Consider the following 16,933-nt stretch of genomic DNA (forward strand, 5'->3'; position numbering starts at 1 on the left):
CTAACAATTTTTTTCCATCCTTGAAAATGGTTTTGTGGAAAGCAGCCATTGGTTATACATTTCCATGTTTTGTTTTGGAGTGAACTCTGTGAAAAGGCCTGGATTAAGGGTTGGAAATGTTTCACTTTCACACACAAAAAAGTGCACAAGCACATATGCTTGGTCTTTGACTTTCATTAAATTTTTATGTGACACTCTCAAGTTGCATGATCATTATCAAAATAAGTTCACCCAACATTTTTAATTCAAGTCGTTCAAGGCTTGAATTTCTTTGTTCTGCTGAACACAAAAGGAGATATTTTAAAGAATGTTAGTAACAAAATGGTTGATGGACCCCATTTACTTCCATAGTATTTTGTTCCCTATGGAAGTCAATGCATCAACTGTTTACTTCCCCATATTCTTCAGAGTATCTTCTTTTGTGTCCAACAGAATAAAGAAATTACAAGTTTGGAACAACTTGAGGGTAAGTAGGCGAAATGATGACAGAATTTTCATTTTTGGGTGAACTATCCCTTTAATGTTGCATCTCACTGACTGCCTCTAAAATACATAAAATTACATGGGCTTAAGAGGTCTTTGATCTTAACAAAAACCTTCCCAGTGAACTGGAGCCTTAAGTTTTAGTAACTTTAGTTTAGAAGATTTTCATAGGAGCATTGATATGTAAATTAATTTCCCTTTGTTGTGTCTCCAAAAATGCCTGATAAACCTCCCGCTCCGTGTCCTCAGTTACATGGAAAGAACGTCATATTTTGATTAGAAACCCCATAACATTTTCCTGAGATGTTGATTTATAACAAACAATTTGATTTAAAAAAATATATATATATTTCCATAAGAGGGCTAAATTTGATAATTCGGTCATTTTTAAAGACCAAGGAGAAGTTGTCGTCCTGAAACCTCAAAACAAATTGTATCTCTGTAAAGCCCTGAATGTGCTCTAAAACTGACGTGTATATTGTCAGAGAAATTCACTAAAATATGTACCTTAATTTAGCAAATACCTAGAACAATATTTTAAAAATTACCTTTTTTTCTTTTCAAAATGTGCTTTCAGAAATCGCGTTCGACTGTGGTGGTAACCATAGCAACAGTATCCTGCTAGGCATTGCCTCGATCACATTAGTCTATCCGGACCGTCCGTACATCCACAAAACACAAATATACTGTGATTATTTAGCAATATATTGATTTTAACACCCACAGATAAATAAATAATTTTCAAAAGTAAAGGACAATCACTAAAAACATGCATATTTATCTCATTATTATGAGCCTATTATTAATTAGTATTAGTAGCTAGTTTTTGCACTGTTATGGTTACTATGGGATACCGCGAGGTCACCATATGTGACTGCCTACCTTGTGCTCATTAATCGGATCACACGCGGTTGCGCTGTTTACGGTTGTCCACTGAAGTTAACACGCACGACTTTGACTTTCTATTATTTGCAGCTGACCCTTTGAATGAAAATGTCTATTTTTTCGTGCTGGCGGAAACTGAGGCATTAAAGAAAAAGTTGAATCGATGGAATAAGGAAAGTGGCAGATCGGTGAGAGGTTGATTGCTTAAATGGAAATATAACACTGTCAATATGCCGGACACGAGACTCATAAAGCCGAAACCTGTTGCAACGAAACCTAAGCATATAAACAAGAAAACCGCCGAAACAAGACCTGCGGTCAGAACCAGAGATGTCAGTGTCGGTCACCGCAAAAACAGGGCTTCAAGTTGCCCGAGATTCACCCATGACGCCGAATACAAACCCAAAGCAACGGAGAGAAGCACTAAAGCAATAAAGGAGAAACAGTCCGAGACTCTATCGAGGTCAAAACCTGCAACATGTGCATCGAAGGAACAACCAATGCCAAAATCACATTCGCATGCTCTTTATGAGACCCACAGGTAGGAGGAATACAGTGTGAGAGGCCCCAGAAACATATGGTGGATGGATCAGGTCTTAATCCAAGCATCAGCATTAAACTGTGTAGTTAATAGTTGCCAAAGTAAATCCTTTATAGTTTAGAACTTGTTTTGTTTTCACTCAAATAATTACTTTTCTTTGTGTGTGTGTGTGTGTGTGTGTGTGTGTGTGTGTGTGTGTGTGTGTGTGTGTGTGTGTGTGTGTGACAGTCAAAAAGCATTTACAGTATTTGCACCAAACCCAAAGAAAAGACAAGACATTCAGCAAAGTAGGTTTATACTGCTTTTCAGCATCTGATTTACTTTGTATTTCTCACTGAACAGGTGATTCGTCAATTCAGTCAACCTTTGATGATTTTTTTTAAAAATCATTCCAGTTAAACCAAAGTTTACAGCATTCTTCACTTTGTCTTTAAATACCGTTTCATAATTTCAAAGTGTTTTTCTTTTCTTTCTTTACTGATACGTTTTAAGTTCTCCTTAGTAAGAAAGTGATACAATTTAAGTAACACTGTAAAAAATTATATGATCAAAAAGGTATGTCAACGTGTTTTTACATTGTTTTAACTAATCAAAATAAGTTAAGCAATTAAAAAAATACTCAACTCAAAAATTAAGATTCAAGTTACAATTTATTTAAACATGTTAAGTGGACTGAAAAATTTAAAGGGATAGTTCACCCAAAAATGAAAATTACCCCATGATTTCAACCCTCAAGCGTAGGTGTATGACAGTCTTATTTTAGACGAATACACTTTCTTCATAAGTTGAATATAGTAGGCGGGCTGCCGGAAGCTATATATTTTAATTTATGAAATTTTAAATGTGGATATTTTTCTTACACAAACCAATTTATTCACTTCAGAAGGCCTTTATTAAACCCCAGAGCCACGTGGAATCCTTTTTATAATGGATGGATGGATGTTTTCAAATTTTGAGCTGCCATTCACTGCTATTAAAATGCTTATAATAAGCCAGAAAAGTTTTAATATAACTCTGATTGTATTCGTCTGAATGAAGAATGTCATATACACCTTGGCTTGAAGGTGAGTAAATTATGCGATCATTTTAATTTTTGGGTAAACTACCCCACTAAATCCCTTTATAGTGTGCTAATATTAAGGGGAACATTTGTTACTTTTTCCTAAAAAATACCAACTTAATTTTTCAACAAATAATGTCTCCAATTATCCTATCTTCACACCATTTTAAAGGAAAATAAAAAGTTTATATTTGATAAAAATGTACTGTAATTGTTTTTATAGTTACTTCAAAGTAACAAGAGCACATAACCCTTATAGGTTATTATACTGAATGCATTTTATATTTTTGTAGGTAACAATATTTAAATAGGCTGTGCGATATTTCCGTTTTTTTTTTTAGTTTTTTTTTTAGTTTAAAAGGAAATTATAGAAGGTTAAGCTGTCTGAATGCTTGGCTGTTTAACAGAAGCAGAAGCAGAACTGGCAGCTCTGGAGGATCTGCGATTGAGTCGGGCCATGGGTTACATTTCCATATTTCCTAGCACTGTGGGTGAGTCATTTAACCAACCATGCCAGAAAGCAAATATGTGAAGTCTCGAGTCTTTTTGAAAATATTTAAAACAAAATCACCACTAGGGGGAGATAAAGTGGCATTTATGGACATCAGGGGTGTGCTTCCCAAAAGCAACTATGGATGGAAGTTCAGGGTTGGGAAGGAGACTTATAAAATGTATTCCACTACAGACACAAACTACAATCTGTTTAAAAGGTAATTTGTAGTATATTTTGTTAGATACCAAAAGTTCAGCACAAAATCTAAATACTTTAAAATACTTTGGAATTATAAGGTGTGTAACACAATGGGAATACCAAACGTAGGACTTGGTTTTCCTCTGCATATTATTTTGAACAACACAATATTTATTGAAACAAAATATATTGATGCCGATCTGGGGTGTGTATACTTTTTGAATGGGATGAACAGGGTAAATTGTAATTATTTTTTCTTCTAGGAAACATCTAATTATTTGCATCTGAAGGGCAGTACTAAATGAAAAAAAAATGATGTTCAAAATTATGTTCAAAAGTGTTATGTTCACATATGTATTATGTTCAAAAGTGTTCACCCCTGCTCTTAATGCATTGTTTCATGGAAACTTGTTTCCGCCACTAAATAAACACAAAAAAAGGTAATTGCAACTTTTTATCTTAATTGCGAGTTATAAAGTCAGATTGAGAGATAAAAAGTCACAATTACCTACACAACTTACTTTACATGAAAACAGACATGGATCATCCAGGTAATGACAGACAGTTCAGATTCAAGGGTATGTACATTTTTGAATGTGGCAATTTGTATTAAATCACATGTAAACATATATTATGTAATATAGCTTATTCAGCACAAGTACTAAAAAAGTAACAGATAAGATCCCAGATCATTTTGTTTAAATGATTTCAATTTTGCATATTCTGCAAGGGTTATGAAAACTTGTAGCTTAGCATGCTTTTGCAGGCTGTCAGAGTTTGAGAATGACCAATTGTTGTTTACATTAATTGCTGATACAGTTTACAATAATGCTTAAATGAAATAAATGGCATTAAAATTCAAAGTAATCACTGATCTAAAATACTTGTCGGATGTAATTGTAATTTGATAAACACCTATTTAAAATGTAGCCGTAATGAACACAGTTTGTCAAATTTTGAAATGTATTTCATTACTCCCTAACCCTGCGCAAGTTCCGTCGTTACCAACCGAGTTCAACAGAACTTGCAACCATTGGCTAATGATGCTTTAGGGAAACACACCCCTGGATAGGTCTTACACAATTGTAAAACCATTAGAAGAGATCGTTCACCCAAAAATTTCAATTCTGTCATCATTTACTCACCCTCAATTTGATTTAAACCTGTTGTGTTTATGTTCTGTTGAACACAAAAGAAGATATTTTGAAAAATGTTGGTAATCAAACAGTCGATGGCAGCCATTGACTTCCATCGTAGAAAAAAAAGACTATGGAAGTCAATGGGTGCCATTGACTGTTGGTTACCAACATTCTTTAAAATATATTATTTTGTGTTTAACATAACAAAGAAGCTGACGGGTTTGGAATAAATGAGGGTGAGTAAATGATGACAGAATTTACATTTTTGGATCAACGATTCCTTTGATGAGTGTGGAAACTTAAAAATACTATACATTCCAGCAACCCATTTGACACAGCAAACATTTGACACAGCAAACTTCTATCAGACAGACATCTGTTTCTATACGTGTCAATTAAATAATAATCATTTTCATAGAATATTATCATTCTGAGTCTGGTTTAATGTCTACTATTTCACCAGGTGGATGCTTAACTCTGGAAGAGGTCAGGGCAAAACAACAGCAAGAAATGCAAATCAAGAGAAGACAAAAGCAGGTATAAGAGCAAAATGATATCCATTCTCCATATAATAAACACAATAATCTCATGAGTGCCTTTTCCCCCCTTCCAGGTTAAAAATGTATTTCTTCAGTAGTGCAAGAATAAAGCTTACAATACTGCAGACAACAGATGAACATTATTCATGTTGCTTTTTAACTTTAAAAGTGCAGCTAATCTATGGACTTCCTGATGTGACCTTATGTTCTAAATGTATATTTAGAAATGTACCTGTATGACTTTTAGGTTGCTGAAGATGTTTTGATTATAGATGTGATTTAAATGCAGTGTGTGTGTGTATATATATATATATATATATATATATATATATATATATATATATATATATATATATATATATATATATATATACTGTACAATGTATATTAAAATGACAGAATAATTTACAGAATATAATAGCAGTGTGTTTTTATATTCTGCGCATGCAAACTACTAAAGTTTACAATATTTTTTTCATTCTATTTTTTAAAATGTTTTAAGTGACAAAAACACATTGAGTTATTACAATTGCGAGGCATGCTATAGTAATGCAGCTTAATTTGGTCTATTATTTCATGCAAGCGGTCCTCCTGGTGTTCTGTTTTTCTTCTGTTCCTTAGCAACAAGGATTTTTCGCTCTTTGTTTTGTCCTCCGAGTATATTCTGGGAGCCGTCTGCTTTGAAGCTTTTAAAAATACGAATCAGGGTCCTGTTGCCTGGCGAGGGGAGAGTGACAACATAATGGAAGGTAGACGATAGGTGAGGGCAAATAAATGAATCAAATAAATGATTAAAATCCCTGGTAAATTAATCTAGCCAATTGAGTCTCAGTCTCTTTATCAATCATCTGCAGCAAAATACAGTTTTTACATCTATTCTCTAAGGAAACACTATGCCAGTACTGTTCAGCTATGTTGTTTCTTTGGACACATTTAATTACTTTTGAGTACACATAATTCAGAAACTGAAAGATATATTTTTTTTAAACTGTCATGGATCTCTTTCTGGATAGGTTGAATTAAACTCCAGGTCTGCCTCTTTACCTATTGCTTTTCTACCCTTGCAACTTTCCAATTCACTCTCAAAATAGCAGAGAAACTGTTGTTATTTCTTCCAGTGCTTTGAGACACTCTTAAAAGGTTTCTCTGATAGACTGGAAGTAATGAAAATTTAAAGCCAAAGGCCTCAAAAGGACATTAAATTAGTCTCAAACTGAAGAAAAAACAAACACAAAATAGCTTTCCTGGAAAACATGCAAGGCAGCCAACTAGTGTTACAGACGTTTTCGTAATGGTGACCCTTAAATTATTTACTTAAGGATCATAACTTTATGACACTTGTACTCTCATTCTAACACAAGGTTGTACAGAAGTCTAATCATGAGGGTGTTTCCTCTGAATTGAGTAATGCAGGCATAGGTCAGGGTGTGAACTTACAACATGTTAGCAGCTAAACTATAGAAATGCAAACTTTGACACACACGAAAGTCAAATTAGAGCCATTTGCCTTATGCTAATGTCCACATGGAAAAGGACACAAAGTAGAAAGAAAATGCAAATGGATGTCTGGAGGAATCATTACACAAAATGTAAACAGAAAGTAAAGAAATGCTCATGCTCAGAAACATTGAGTGATGGCCACTCCATCCACTCACAAAACCATCTTGTATCAAATATATATTTACATTAAAAAAGGATTTGTTATCAAGTGATAAATACTGGAGGTTGAAGGTAAATCAAAAGCTCTTAATGTTTACTCAGTACCAGCTGACGAATGCTAAGCACAATGACATAATGTGAAAAACAACTGATTTATGTAAACAAAGGCCAAAGAATGGATAAGAAACTTGCGCTGTGTGTTAGTCACAGTAAAATATGCTGAATGACAGGACTAAAATTAGAGCTTGAACTAAATATATGGTCGAATAAACAACCTACTCTATGGATATAACATACAAAGTTTTTAGAAAAATATAGCTAGCAATATAGAAAAACTAGCAATCTAGTAAATAATTAAGTAATATATTTTTTTAAAATCACATAAAGGAGACTATGGGTTAGTTATCGGACTGGGAAGTTGTCACAAAGGCTATCTCAGTCAGAAACTATAAGCGTTAGAGTCAAAAGTCCAATACAGTTCAAAACTATAGTTTTGAAGACAGTAGTCTTGAACTATATTCATATTTTGTGGATTCTGTCTTCCAAACAAAAATTTTAGCACCATCGTGCTTCCATTAAACTATAGCTCTTGGGTACGTGTTAAAGCAAAAGTATACAATTTAATATTATTTGTTATTTTTGTTATTCAAAACAGTGGTATGACATGTTATTTTTTTTCAACATGAAAATATTTCAAAATATAAAATTATAATTTTTTAAATTTCTGCACACCTTTACCATGGTTCACAATAATTGGTGAATGTTTACCGCACGTAAACCCTAGAATCCTAGATCGCTAGGCTAGACAGACTTCCTACTCTTGCTGCGGTTGCTATGACTATAGTTGGTAGGAGCGACCGACAGGCAATCTGCAATTGGACACTTGGGAAGTCATTCAGAAAGCTTAACCAATCGGTGATTAGGTTAAGGGCGGAACTTATAGAAATGCTGGTAACGCCCCCCAAATTGAGAGACAGACTTCCTCCGCTAAATCACGCCGTCTAGCCGTGGCAGCCTGTCGGGTGACGTAGGTTGTTGGGTTGTGGATTGACGTCGCGAGTCTATCAGCATGAAGTCCGCACCAGTGCTATCAGTGTCAGGGCGACGGGCGCTCGTTCGACTGTGAACTCCGAGACTGAATCCCGTGATATAAAAATACAAATATTTCACGCGCTTTTTTATATTATAATTTTGTATTTCACATAAAAACCCAACAACGTTAATGGACTCTTCAGATGTAAAGGTAAGCTTGAATATATGTAGTTTTATGTCGGTTTACATTCTCTAGTCTATAACGAAAGAATGTATTTTCAATATTTGGAATGGTTATTATATATCCAGTTTCTCGTGATTTTTGCACCGTGCCATTACATTAAACGGCTCCTTTAGTGTAGGATTATTTTCGACTGTTTCAGATGTATTTTATAGCTATTTAAAAATCTATTTTTATAGATTTTTAAGAATGCTAATGTAGGCTATATGACACTTGACAATCGACTTATAGTTCAGTGCTATTAGATAAAATAAAATGTATGGGTCTTTCACCATCGTGTTCATATTTCAAATGGGCAGCCGCAGAACCCTAAATATTTGTATTACTTCTAAATCTAGAAGTCCGACTATCTTTTCCGCAATGAAATCTTTCGAGGGGTGCCTTCACAGTTTGTTGTGAGATGTGAAAGTGTCATAGGTGTGTGGGAACATATGGGGGTAGTCCCGCAGAGGTCTCTCGCACGAGTGAATGTCATTACCACGGCAGAGGGGGGAGGGGCGGAACTCTGGCTGTGTGAATAAGACCGGTCAGAGAGGCGGGGCCTTTACGCGGTGGGCGGGGCCTCTGTCTGTGAGGGGGTGGAAAGTCTATTTATTATCTGACATGCAGTCAAAACACATTACAGATATGATTAATTTGTGGCAAGATTTCGCTATCGCTGACGAAACACAAAACCCGTTGAAACAGCTAGGCTATTAACCTTTAAACTAGGACCATTAACCTTCCTGGAAAATTATAGATTTTCGGTTATGTAGGTTATGTATTGAAATGAAACTATTTTGTGAATGAATAGAATTTCCCAGATTTAGATGGTCACATTAATGTTATTTTAGTATCACTGAGATGCTGTTATAGTGTTACAGTTTTAACAATGTTTTAAAATCGTTTTTTTTTTTTTTTTTTGTCTAAACGTGTATAGTTTTTATTCATTTTTATTTTTTTAGTTATTTTAGTGCATCAAGTTTACCAAAATGAAAATGAGAAAAATGTTTCCTTGGCAAGAAGCTGAAATAATAATAATAAAATAAAAAAAATCTTATTTTATTCCAGTTAACATTTATATATTTTTAAAAAATGCTTTTTCTTAAGGTTTTCTTTTTATGTTAATGAAATTTTCCAGGTGCGTTTTTTTATTTGATTTATAATTTTATTTATTTTATATACAGTCAAACCAAAACTTATTTGGAGACCTTCAACATTTTCACAGTTTATTCACTACAGTTTAGAAAATGGTAATAAAACATGACAAGAACTCAGAGTGTCAGAACAAATTCATCTTGATAATGTGAGATAACTTTGATAGAAAGGTATGTAATGGATTACAATCAACCAATCAGCTGTCAGCTGTTCAATTGAAGTACACAATTTAGGTTAACCAATGACTAAGCAATGCTTGTGTGGTGTAAAAGATCGCATCAGCAATTTAAGAAAAAACACTTAAGCAAAACATGGTCAGGTCAAAGTGTCTGAATAATTTTGGTAACAAATTTGAATAAATTTTACTGGTAGTCCACTGTATGAAGAAATTTTGGGTATATGATGTCTCAGTTTACTATATTTTGCTATCCTTACATAACTAAACCATAGTGTCCTGACCCCACTAGTAAAAAAATATCTGGTGTGTCTGAATAATGTTTGCTTTGACTGTATGATCAATAATGCATTATATTTCAAAATATTCTCCATCTTATTACATTTATTTAAAAACATTTTATAAAAGATGCCTTTTAAAATGTTACTTTTACTACCTAAAATTATTTTTTACATGTATTCATCTTTGATGCTTGTTTTGACTTTTCAGCAATCTGGGAAGTGTTGAAGACTTTACTATGATCAACATATAAAAAGCATTGCATTCCTGAGACTTCCTCTGTGTATCTTCCGGTCTCTGAAGACCTCTTAGCGATATCCATAAACAAGATTATGGCGACTACTGAGAACAAGCGTTCAGACGTCCCCAAAGAGCAGGCACTTCTTAAAGTGCCATTAAAGCGGTTGATGCGAGACAACGTCAAAGACGGTGCGCCCATAAAGAAACGTGTGATGGCTGCTCTCAATCTATCCTGCAAAAAAATCCCAGAAACCTCTCTCGGCTCTCAGGTATCCAAAGCAACGGATAGGATAGAGGCGACTCCTGATCTGAGCCCTGGTTTGAAGCACACTCTAGCGCAGTTCTCTCTGAGCAGCCAATGTTCCCTCGGCGGCCCGGCTGCGTTTACTGGTCATCATGGTCAGTATAAGCTGGCGCCCCCTTTGGCCCAAGGAGGTATGGCAGGGGGGCCCCTACTAGTCCCCCCTGACAGCTCTACAGACCTCAGCGTCTGTTGTCTGGAGGGCGAGTCCATCTCCTGCTTCTCTGTGGGAGGCGAACTGCGTCTTTGTCTGCCCCAGCTGCTAAACACTGTCCTGTGGGACTTCTCATTGCAACAGATCAACTCTGTGTGTGACCAGCTGTATTTGTACTGTTCCCGCTGCGATGCCACACAGTTACACATCCTCAAAGTGCTGGGCGTCCTTCCACCAGGGACTCCATCCTGCGGTCTCATCACGCTGACCGATGCTCAACGTCTCTGCTACACCCTGCTGCATCCAGGTGAGGAACCATCTAGTGATTCACACAAAGGGCACGGCACTGAAGAGGAGGAAGAGAAAGACGGTGAGGAATCTGGAAGATTTTGGGTGGAACACCAGTGTCTTGGCAAATGTCAAGGCCTGTTTGTACCCCAGCTTTACTCCAGCCCGGATGCGCCCTGTATCCGCTGCTCCCAATGCCGGATGCTCTTCTGCCCGGAGCGCTTTGTTATGCACTCCCATCGACAGCCAGACAAACGCACTTGTCACTGGGGCTTCGATTCAGCCAAGTGGGCCTGTTATCTGCAGCTGGCACAAAGACACCTGGGAACAGCAGATGAAGAGAAGCTAAAGCAGTCTCTGAAGGATATGAAGGCAAAGTTCCAGCAGGAGAAGAGGCAGCCACATATAGTGAGTATCTCTTGTATGTCATCTATTTTCATTAAAAGAAAGTAAGCAATTCATGTATTACAGTACAGCAAAATAAAATAAAATAAAAATCACTGCATTTATCAGCTATTATAGATTAATGTTGTTGTTTTTTTAAGTTTGTTTACTTAAACCTTTACAGTCAGTCTAAAAAAGCACTTTACCTCAAGATAAAAGGGAAGCTATATCTTCTTTTTCTTTCATTTTAAGGTGAAATATGAAAATATGAAATTTTGTGAGATTGACCCTATAAGCAAGTCTGCAGCCGAGAACATGTTGGAAAGACCATGTATGTCTCAGTCCCAAATTTTTCAAGTGGAAAGTAAACAGAAAATCGAATGTTGGGTCAGCTGAATCCAGCTCTCAACCCACACCAGATGTTTCCCTCCAAAGGAAATGGCTGAATGTGGTTCAAGCCGGGTCACTAGACTCTCAAACTCCTTCTGACAGAGTCTGCACAAACAGCCGGAGCCACGGCAACAGGGGAGAGAAACAGAGAGAAAAGACTGGGTGGGTGGGAGGGTAGAGAAGAAAAAAATGAGGAAAGAATGAGCAAAACGATAGAGAGAGAGAGACAGAGAGAGAGAGAGTGAAAGAGAGTGGCTGGGACATTCTGTTACATGTGCCTGCAGAGTACTGCTTCCCCCTTTACTCCCTAGCACTCACCCTGCAGGACCTCCATCACCAACCAATCAGAGAGTAGACCCCTGGCCCCAGCCTCCCTCTCAGCCAATCAAATCTAAGAGCATTCAGCGAATTCCCATCTCATTATATAATGCTTAGCCAGAGACTCAAAAACATCCCCAGCAACCGCTGTTCTCAGACAGCCCATTGTCCGGATGCAGACTGGACTTCCTGTTTACATTTAATAAAAATACATGAATACTTATTAGATATAATATACTCAAATTGTCTGTCAGTCTATCTGTCTGTCTATCTTTTAGATAGATTGACCGTTATAGTCAAATCTGGGTCATTTGTGCTATTTCACAAGGTCTCAAATGAATCATGTCATTGTAGTGCATTAAGAGTGACGTCCAGATCATGTCGCGTTGTAAATAGTAGTGTAGATTAGAGTCCTCGTGCCATGAGTGCCACGTGACGGCCCCCAGACAGCTCACCCTTCCCCCAAAGACTCGTCTGGAGCTCTCGCACATGACTTCACATGTAAATGTATGAAAGCGTGTGTGTTTTTAATAAACCTGTATTGCTTGTTTTGTTTCTAAGAGACACCGTTTTTACCACTGGTATACAGTAACAATCATATGCTTAGACAAGCTCTATTTCCATAGAAGAACCTCACAAGTATCAAGTGAAGCATCAGGTCCATTTTCTTAACCAAAGCCCGGAGGGACTTTTGAGTGTGAATTGTTAAGCTATGACCATGAAGGAAATTTTTGTCTCTGCATCGTGTGGGTGTATTTGTTTAAGTTCGTACATGCTCTGAGCGTGCGTGTGGTGTGCAATCTGGTCACTGAGGCTTTATGATAGATCAGATGGCCTATTTAAATTAAAGCAGCTTACGTTACTGACTGTTGATGGAAGAAGCATCCGCATTTCCTCCAGTATTCAGATGCATGTTTCCGTCTGAAATGTAAGAAATGTCACAATGCGAGTGTTGATCCTGGCAAAGATTTCACATCTGGCTTCTCTTTAGAATGAATTACAAGAGCTAACTGTGTGTGTCCATAAAGCCGTGCAGAAATGACATAGGGAACTGCTCGGCATGTGAAGGGATCAAATCAATGTTCTCTAAGTGTGAAACCCTAAAGGGATTGTAATATGTCAGGAGCAATATGCATTAACACACAATGGGTTAATCAATCACTTTATGTCAGTGAAACCAGGCTAACGAGATCTTTTTATCTCTCTCTTTCAGGGAGTATCTTCACCTGCCTTTGTGTTTGACTCGCGTTTGCTTGCCAGTCTCAAAGAGGACCCTGACCATGACGACCTGATGTGGCAAAGGTTCAGTTCAATCACAAATATTCATCAGTATTCATCATTATTCAATAATATATAAGAAAAATCAGATCGTGTGCAAAATCGCCAATGCAAATTATTCAGCTGTGGCAACCCCTGATAAAAAGGGGCAAGCCAAAAGAGAGAGAGATCATACAAATCAGATGAAAAAATATCCTGGCAATATTTCATTTTGAAAAAAAAAAAAAAAAAAAAAAAGATGATACACAAAGCAAAAAAAAAAAAAAAAAAAAAAAAAATCTTATGGAACATTAAGATTTGTTTGCATTGTCATTGTGATATGTTTTGGATTTTTAATTACTGTAAATTAATGAATACATCTGTATATTTTACATTTACATTTCTTTCTTTTTTTAACATCTTTTTTATTGTTTAGGGTAATATACTTAATTGTATTGGAGAAAAAAATGTAGGTAAATGTAAATAATTTTAATTGCCCTAAAACAGGCCTTTATATTTTTTTTTATTTAGTGGTGGAAACGGGCATCCATACCTTGCTGTCTGTGAAATAAAATTGTATATTTATTTTGTGATTTTGGGGTGAAATATGATCTGGACATTTAGCTTTCACGGTAATTCTTAGTGACCTGTATACTGTAGATTTATAGGACAATGTTAAACACTCAGATCTCATGTTAATGATAATAATAATCATATTCACAATTACCATTTTGTAAAAAAAAAAAGAAAAAAAAAAAAAAAAAAAAAAAGAAAAAAAAAAAAAAATTATATATATATATATATATATATTAACTGCAGTAAATCTAGTTTTAATACACAATTGCAAGTAACTTCCTTTTTTGTTTTCCTCTCCAGCTGGAACCAGAACACGCCTGACAAGCTGGCAGGTAATGGCTTGGCACAACACTCTGAGTGTGTGCCTGGAAAGGAAATCGGGTCTACAGAAACAGAGGTGCTAGGCGATACTCACGACGAAAAGAACCAGGACGCACACGACACAGAACTAAAGACGGCCACCTTTGCAGGTCAGTTTGCATCCACCATATGTGGCACTGCAATAATAAATGTATATGTTCTAAACGCAAGATCTAATTGATACAGGGCAAGAAAAAAGTGGCCAGTTAGACGATTCCAGTCCAGATGAATGGCAGAAAGTAGATTCGTCAGCTAGTAAGCAGTCGGTTGGTATGACTGTGGAGCACAGTAAGGACTTCATGGTGATGGAACTCCTTCAGATGTATAGTGCTCAGCACGAAAAACTTCAGTCGACACTATGCAGACAAAAACAGCTTGAAAAGGTTTTTACCCCAACGAGATTACGATGCAGTACACACCACATAATGTCTGTTTTAGCACCTCCTTTTCGTTCGCCAGAAGGTGTTTATGATGACTCTTTCTCACTCTGATACTCGTGAACAGGAGCTGCAGGCTCTGCGTCAAGGTGAAGCCATAGACCGCTGTGACCTACACGGGGAGCTGGAGGCAGTTCAGACTGAGCATGCTCAGAGGCTTGGAGAAGTCCAGCAGGAACAGAGAAAGTTGAAGTCCCGACTCGACAAGCTGAGGCAGCAAGGCTGCAGATGCAAAGAACTGAATACTGAGCCCCACCAGGAAACTATCTATGCCACACAGGTATCGACCAGTCACACACACCCACACTCAAGTCCTTGACAGAGTTTAATATCCAAAAGCCATCATTTTTATATGTTAATGTATATAAGTGCATCACTTTAGCTGACCAATGGCTTCCTGTGCTTAGTTATCAGAGCTGCGTCAGAGGCTGGACCGCGCTGAAGAAGACCGCGAGGAGCTGCAGGAAGAGCTGCGCAGGGAGAGAGAAGCAAGAGAGAGGCTTGAACGTACCATCTCTGAGCTCAAACAACAGATGAGGGAGTCCGCCCACCCGGCTTCAATGGATAGTCCCACGTCTTCAGCCTCCAGTGACGCACTTATCCCAACCCCAACACCTTAGCGTGATCTACGGTCACCAACCCGCAGCCTGACTTCTGTGATCGAGATTCAGTTTTGGAATGGTGTCGCCATTTTGGAAATGGATGCCAAAGTTGTTTTTATTACAGTTCTACGGAGCAATTCAACAATTATGGGCCGTCCTGAGTAGGTTTGGGTTTTATGCTGTGAATTTTTTGAAAACTATTCAGTTGAACTGCTACATTAATAAGGATTTATAAAATAGTTAAGAGACATTATGCAAAGCACTAACCCTGCAAGCGTACAATCAACACCATCCGTTTTGGTTCATCACTTCTAGGACTACTGATATCAAATGGAAAATGATTTCTTGAATATTGGAATTGTTTAAAAATACATGATATTGTTTCTTAAAATATTTATTGTTTATTGATAAATGTTATGTGAACAATCTTGTCAAATTATACATATTTAACATTCTTTTTGCCATTTTTTGTTTAAATTTTATGTAGGTAGTGCTCATTATCAATATGAATGTACAAAATATATGCATGTGTACTTTCATAAAATATGGATAAATATAATATGTTTACACTGTGGTATGAAGTTTCCGATATAACAGAAAATGTTGCCATTTCCAGTGAATGTTTTGCCTCCTTTAATGAACACCAGAATTTTATTCTTTCTCTATTTTGAGGACTTCTAACACCAAAAGATTTTAAAAGTGATGGTAGAAATCACTCAATTACAGTTTAGGTATATGAAATGCTACTTGTACTTTACATTCTATAAACCATCTAGACAAACAGGTCTATGTGTACTTTGCTCAGAGAGAGGTTATTTCTTATGTGTGTGAAAAAAAAAGATGTGTTGATATTGTTTGCTGAAAATGACAATCAGCGTGTTTATCTGTAATTGCTTTTATATCCAGAATTTAACATGAATTATATAGTTGCTACCTCAAACAAACACATATATAAGTATAAAAACAAAATATAACTTGTGTATAGAAGTAAATGGATGGAGTAGTCAGGCGTATGACTGATAAATACCTCTGTACTGCTGCTATGATGTTTTTTTAAAATATGATTTTCTTCATTTTCCAGTTGACTTAAATATGCATGTGAAATTGAAGAAATATATAAATATATATATATAAATTCTGATTGTTTCCTAACCTTCAAGCCAAACATAATTTCACAAAAATGTTGTATGTTTGCCAGTGCCATCTTTTGTGTGTATCGTATGACATGACTCATTTGTCCTACCTCCACTTGTGATCAAGACACTTTGTATCACCCACCAACTTTTGTATGTCATCTTTCTACAACAAATCATAGGAAATGATATATTAATGTGCTGTTGGGGAAAATAATAAAAATGATTATATATAATTATATACACTGGCTTGTATATTTTCAAATGCTCGTATTCACTTCACTTTGTCTAGTAATAAGAAAACACATTTGAATATAGATATCGTTATGAAATTCAATGTTAGATATTCTGCAATAAAACCATGGTAACTTGGTCACAGTCATTAGAAATAAATAAAATGTAAAGCTTCTTACACTGTTTGGAGGAGATTCTTCCAGATTTTAAAGCACTAAGTAGGAATGATATTATTTCAGCAGAGACTCACGGTTTCCATAGTAATTTTTTAGTAAATTGATAGCTTAACCACCTCCGGGGTCCACTCAGCAGATTCATGGGTTTGTGCAATTTTCATAAATGAATAACCCCTGTTTTCAATGAGTGTGGATTTCAAATGGCCGGATTCATGTGACAGC

The 16,933-nt window shown here is 36.3% G+C and overlaps 3 protein-coding genes across 3 annotated transcripts in view; 2 read left to right on the forward strand and 1 right to left on the reverse strand.

Moving 5' to 3' along the window:
- The window catches only part of si:ch211-230g15.5 (polyhomeotic-like protein 3), a 33,285-nt gene extending 16,379 nt beyond the window's left edge, over nucleotides 1–16,906 (reverse strand). Inside the window, exons 1-2 of the mRNA XM_067435456.1 lie at nucleotides 16,715–16,906; nucleotides 16,412–16,467 (exon numbers count right to left, since the gene is read on the reverse strand). The gene's annotated coding sequence lies outside the window, so the exon portion shown is untranslated. The remainder of the gene's footprint in view (nucleotides 1–16,411; nucleotides 16,468–16,714) is intronic.
- Nucleotides 1,122–5,616, forward strand: zgc:194621 (uncharacterized protein LOC795037 homolog). Its single transcript, XM_067435176.1, has 5 exons — nucleotides 1,122–1,909; nucleotides 2,138–2,196; nucleotides 3,377–3,460; nucleotides 5,263–5,336; nucleotides 5,413–5,616. The coding sequence occupies exons 1-5, from the start codon at nucleotides 1,599–1,601 to the stop codon at nucleotides 5,434–5,436; spliced, it is 552 nt and encodes a 183-aa protein (XP_067291277.1). The 5' UTR covers nucleotides 1,122–1,598; the 3' UTR covers nucleotides 5,437–5,616.
- Nucleotides 8,012–16,405, forward strand: skilb (SKI-like proto-oncogene b). The gene is made up of 7 exons (XM_067435459.1): nucleotides 8,012–8,240; nucleotides 10,072–11,252; nucleotides 13,150–13,238; nucleotides 14,070–14,239; nucleotides 14,316–14,512; nucleotides 14,634–14,846; nucleotides 14,974–16,405. Exons 2-7 carry the CDS (start codon nucleotides 10,194–10,196, stop codon nucleotides 15,184–15,186), a joined length of 1,941 nt encoding a protein of 646 aa, XP_067291560.1. The 5' UTR covers nucleotides 8,012–8,240; nucleotides 10,072–10,193; the 3' UTR covers nucleotides 15,187–16,405.
- Nucleotides 16,907–16,933: the final 27 nt, after the last annotated feature.

This window comes from Pseudorasbora parva, chromosome 24 (genome assembly GCF_024679245.1).
Source record: "Pseudorasbora parva isolate DD20220531a chromosome 24, ASM2467924v1, whole genome shotgun sequence".
NCBI classification, from domain to species: Eukaryota; Metazoa; Chordata; class Actinopteri; order Cypriniformes; family Gobionidae; genus Pseudorasbora; species Pseudorasbora parva.

What these genes read in the sequence shown, in the direction of transcription:
- zgc:194621 (XM_067435176.1), top strand. Translation starts at nt 1,599, where the DNA reads ATGCCGGACACGAGACTCATAAAGCCGAAACCTGTTGCAACGAAACCT. An exon ending in AAGACAAGACATTCAGCAAA is followed by an intron (nt 2,197 to 3,376) that starts GTAGGTTTATAC and finishes GCTGTTTAACAG; the next exon opens with AAGCAGAAGCAGAACTGGCA. An exon ending in TCAAGAGAAGACAAAAGCAG is followed by an intron (nt 5,337 to 5,412) that starts GTATAAGAGCAA and finishes CCCCCCTTCCAG; the next exon opens with GTTAAAAATGTATTTCTTCA.
- skilb (XM_067435459.1), top strand. Translation starts at nt 10,194, where the DNA reads ATGGCGACTACTGAGAACAAGCGTTCAGACGTCCCCAAAGAGCAGGCA. An exon ending in AGAAGAGGCAGCCACATATA is followed by an intron (nt 11,253 to 13,149) that starts GTGAGTATCTCT and finishes TCTCTCTTTCAG; the next exon opens with GGAGTATCTTCACCTGCCTT. An exon ending in GACAAAAACAGCTTGAAAAG is followed by an intron (nt 14,513 to 14,633) that starts GTTTTTACCCCA and finishes ACTCGTGAACAG; the next exon opens with GAGCTGCAGGCTCTGCGTCA.